Source organism: Trichogramma pretiosum, unplaced genomic scaffold (genome assembly GCF_000599845.2).
Source record: "Trichogramma pretiosum strain Unisexual culture from Peru unplaced genomic scaffold, Tpre_2.0 scaffold40, whole genome shotgun sequence".
Lineage (NCBI taxonomy): Eukaryota > Metazoa > Arthropoda > Insecta > Hymenoptera > Trichogrammatidae > Trichogramma > Trichogramma pretiosum.
In genome coordinates, this window is record NW_019641657.1 from 733,286 (window position 1) to 738,276 (window position 4,991).

The 4,991-nt window shown below is 37.9% G+C and overlaps 1 protein-coding gene across 1 annotated transcript; it reads right to left on the minus strand.

Moving 5' to 3' along the window:
• Window positions 1–805: 805 nt before the first annotated feature.
• LOC106656131 (speckle-type POZ protein B-like) lies at window positions 806–2,431 on the minus strand. Its single transcript, XM_014376816.2, has 2 exons — window positions 2,351–2,431; window positions 806–2,283 (listed from the first exon to the last, which is right to left on the minus strand). The coding sequence occupies exon 2, from the start codon at window positions 2,260–2,262 to the stop codon at window positions 1,228–1,230; it is 1,035 nt and encodes a 344-aa protein (XP_014232302.1). The 5' UTR covers window positions 2,263–2,283; window positions 2,351–2,431; the 3' UTR covers window positions 806–1,227.
• Window positions 2,432–4,991: the final 2,560 nt, after the last annotated feature.

The following is a 4,991-nucleotide window of genomic DNA, read 5'->3' on the forward strand; positions in this document are numbered from 1 at the left end:
GATGTTGACCGCTATCAAAATCAGCTGATGACCACGTGGTCCACTATCTAATAATCAAGTCATTTGGACAGCTGACCGATCAGCTGAAAACGTTCAACTAGCTTGTAAAAACTACCGTTACAATGATATACTTTCTTGTGTGAGGAACTAAAAACCCGAAGTTATATATTAATCATAATTATCAGGAGTATTATACATATGTCTTAAAGCGGCAACAATAGATGTCGCTCTCAAAATCGATAAAATAAGCTGCAAAATTTTATGCTAGAAAACTATACACTCAACATTCAACGGCTGACAACAACTACTCTGTGACGCATCAGCTTATTTTGTTTTTTTTATAACAAGCGACCAGTTCATAGTATATTTTGTAACAAGTGCGCGAAGCAGTTGACTCATCCAGGAGTTGTTTTCACCCGAGCGTAGCGAGGGTGCAAAGACTCCTGGATGAGTCAACTTCCTCGCGGACTAGTTGCAAACGATATTTTTTAACTCTGTTTGCGAGAAACTAGGGTTTTCTGACGCTTTAAGGTTAGAAAACCCGTGTTTCGCGCACGCAGTGTTAAAAAATAACTAAGATAACGACACTTTTGTTGGCAAATAAATGTAATGTGCAGACCAAACTTAACTCGCAGAGCGCAGACGAGCGCAGATAATTGCGCGAAGAATTTAATTGTTGCTGAATAAATCTCAAGTATCGTGTCCCTTCATCTTTGGATTCTCTCTTGAGATTTCTTTCTTATTATATTGATTAAAAAAAAAAAAATAAAAATAAATAATTCACCGGAAAAATAAATTTTCAAAGTCATTTAAAAAAATATATTTATATATATTATTTACCTAGCATTTTTACAGAGTGCGTTGAAAATTATATTATATGCTTAATAATGCTATTTCAACAAATAATTCCTTAGGAAATACTTTTTATGCAATAATTTGATATTCAATCATAAAATGCAAACAAACAGTGATAATCAAGTTGCAAAGTTATACCTGCATCTTTATAATACTTTTAGTTTAATTTTGACAATAAAATTCACAAAGAATAAAATTTTGATTACAACCATTTAAAAATTTACTCTATAAAATGCATATGGTGCAAAAATACTAGAACTGAATCACAATTTAACATGATCCGATGTATAACACCTAAGAAAGATAAAGTTACAGTATCCCTAATCAACGAATCAAACTCAACTAAAAACTACTTTTAAACATAATAACGAGTTAAGATACATTTTTGTGCGATTTTACTATTGATTGCATCAATTCCAACAATATATTAGGATCATCTATTTCCTTCATTTTTTCAGAATCGTAAATCAATTGTATGTGAGTTGTGACAAATTTTATTACTTCATCTTCCAAATGCTTCACTTTGTATTTATGAGTAGCTACTAAAATATCAATTGCATTTTCAGTGGACAACTCAGCACATAAGATTTCTCCGCACTTGGTTTTCAAAGTGTCAATCTGATACTTGTCAGCCACTGCTAAAAGTTCAAGAATCTTATCTGTTTCGATAGCTTCGATCTCGCCAGTGTAGATGTATCGCAGCATTTCAGTTAGAATATTCACAGTAGTGTCGTTTATGTTCACGGAATTTTCTTTGTTTTCCAACATATCGTGTGTAAACATGGCCCTAAATACCGGGCTGGCTGCTGAGAGCATAATTTTGTGCGCTGGGATTTTAGTTTCTTCAACTATTAATATAATATCACTGAGCTCTTCGCTGAGAAATAAAAAATCGAATTTTATTCTATCGATAGTGTCATTTTTACTGCAGACGATTTCTGAATCCAATGAAGATTTACATTTCTTGAAAATTTCCAATTCACATTGAATAGTTACACTATTTTCAGAAGAAATTAGTTTGTCAGTATAATCATGTGACAAAAATTTTGACCAACCCCAGTCGGGAGTACTCGCGAAATCGTGATACAATGTAACTTTTACAACAACTGTTTTATCATTGATAGCTGATAATTTGTTTCTACACATCAGCGTATCCGGTTTGTTGTTTGAATCCATCAAGGGTCTAAGAAATAAAGAAATGTATCCTTCACTTTCTTTGCAATTACCTTCAGGGTACAACTCTAACTTGAAGTATTTCTTATCGTCACTTCCAACGCTGAATTTCGGGGAACTTATTGGCTTTCCATTTTTCACTTTTATTAAACGGTAATTCTCGATCGTCCAGGTAAAGATGCACTGATCCGAAATAACTTTAGTTGTACCTTCTATTCTTTTATTTGATGACATTTTGACTCAATTATCTGAAAGCTTTTAAAAACTTATTTTTAGATCTAGTGCCACCTTGATCAATGAAAATTAAATAAAAAACACTAACGAGATGAATATTTTGAACAGTAGTTCTCACAACAATGGCTCTGTGACGTATCGGTTAATTTTGTTTCTGCTCGTGAGAAGCGACTTGTTCAAATGGCGAAAGTAGCGACAATACAGGATTCAGGATATACGCAGAGTCAAATCGACTCGCCAAGCGCCGATAATTGCGCGAAAAATTAAAATGTTATCGAATGAACCTTAATTTAATTGTCGTCCTTTTCTTTCAGAAATCAAATAGCGAATGAAGCGATGCACACACGCACACAGTAAACAAGTCTCTTTGACCAAAATTTGGTTAGAATTGACTGCGATCTGGTATACTCTTTTTCAGAGAGCTGAAGTAAGCATTTTCTTAAAATTGTTGATTTTTGAAAATATTTAATAAATTCCTATAGCTCGGCATAGAGTGATCTTTTAGGAGAAAAAGTAAGAGATTTTATTGCTGAAACTTGTCCTAATTTTCAGAAAAGAAATATACCAAATAAATTGATCAATTTTGGTGGTAATAGTTGATATTTTTGAGGAAGCTTTATGAATATTTTGGAGTTTTTTTATCTCGAACTCGAAAGGGCCGCTGCACTCATGATCCGGACTGGGTGCCGACGACGAGGTGCCGTTGATCGATAATCTGGGCTGCGAGTGGCGCGTTTGCGAGCTGCTCGCCTCGTCCTGGCTGTAGAGCTTCTAGCCAAGGGCCGACGATCTCCGTTGTGTCAGGAGTAATGGGTACAGCGGATAATTAATCATGTTCACATCGCGCCCATCCCGAGCCGATTCATTATCTCTCACATTGCGTCATTATACCCCCATCAGGATTAATGGGTGGGGGTCCTATTTACATGTACCTTTACCTCCTCGTGAGGCAATTTTTTGGTGTTACTCGCGCACCCCCCTTAAACCAAAAATAAATCGGTTCTTATTAGCTTCTATCTTAAACTTCGCTTTTACTACTTATACAATTATATTTACTTTGCCACTTGCAGATTTACAGTTCAAGGTATTTCGCCATCTAGTGGCGGAGTCTAAAGTGAATTACGATTGAATTCTTTTACATTTTATTGATCGATTTCAATCAAAATGTTCAAGGAATACAGAAGTCAGTTCAAAAATGAAAATTTTAATTCGACTATCATTTTTATGTTCCAAAGGTCTCCGTAGAGCTTTTGAGAGAAATAGTCAATAGAAATTTCAGAGAACGGGACCCGAATTATGCAATTGGGGTTTTATTTCAGCTATTTCATGTGCGGTTAGAATAAAAAATATATCAGACATTACGAGTTACCTTAATTACATGTTGATTCTTCTTCCTTCAAGGAACTCTACCCCGAGCTAAACATTTTTGAAAAAAATAATTTTAGAAAAATGCCATCCTCAGGCCTCTAAAATGGGGTTAGTACAGGATATCGCTAAAAATTCTAGAAAAATTGGCAGATATCTACAATATTGGAAACTACAAATTTTTCATTTTAATATGGAAAGCATTGTATCGGCCATCCGATTTCACAGCAAAGTAGGTAATATATCTCAATATAAATAAAAGTACAAAACGCTATGTACATTGCCGCGCGTCCAAGTACATACGGCATGTGTGTATTTTCGAAGAGGTGCAAAAGTCAACAGCTCTGCGTCAGTAGTCGCGTTAAAGCAAGATCCCAGATGTCTTCTTCTTCCCGCGCTTGTGCATAATATTTTTTCTCGTCGTCTGTGCGCAGCACCGCGTTCGAAACCATGCCGAGCTCAGGTCCATGTGTCGTATCGATGCATGAGCATAAATAAGCAACACCCGAGCCGCACGCATGGGTACACGCACCTTCGATACAAAGCCGGCGTGGCTGGCTGCTCTGACTCTCGCGTCGACCCACGGCGCTACATTATATACATAAGGGCGTTAAAGGGGATCCTGCCCTGCGGTGAGGGTGAAATCGTCGACGGCAGAAGGGGCGGAAGGGGGTGTCGAGCAAATTATACGGCCCCCACAGCAGCAGCAGTGGCTCGTTGGCTAGCGATTCCGATTATATATAAGCTCGTAATGTACAACGTATATACACAATAATGAAAAAGTTGCTGGATTATATTCTCGCGTCGCTCAGTACGTCCATATAATTTTTCGCGCCGATGTACGCGTTCGATTTCTTTTATGCACGAATCGAAGAATCGCACAATCGTTGAAATCGAACACGCGCACTGGAATGAAATAATCGCCGCACGCGCTCCTGCAGTCCCACGCACTGTGTGTACGCCACGTTCCATACCTAGTGGGGTGCAACGCGATGTGATTTATGCTTTTCTCCGAGCACGTCGACGTTATATCTACACACACACACACACACACACGTCGCCGTCGTGGTCGCGCCCATTGGAAGTCATCGTTACATACTGCACACACACATGCACAAACAGACAGCTCGCCGAGAGTGAAAGAGTACACATACATCGCGAGCGTATTGTATATAGATGCACACCGACAAGAAGGAAGATGAGGAGGGAGGGATTAATTGAATTCCCTCGGTAAAGTACGATCGCAACGAGGATAGATTTATCGAGGGTGCCCCACTACTACTACTACTACTACTACCATAACAGCGGTGTATACGCAGCACAAAGTGTAGGTGTATTTGTGTATGCGGCCGACAACTAAGTGT

Excerpts from the sequence above, each read along its gene's own strand:
- LOC106656131 (XM_014376816.2), bottom strand. The coding sequence starts at position 2,262 with ATGTCATCAAATAAAAGAATAGAAGGTACAACTAAAGTTATTTCGGAT.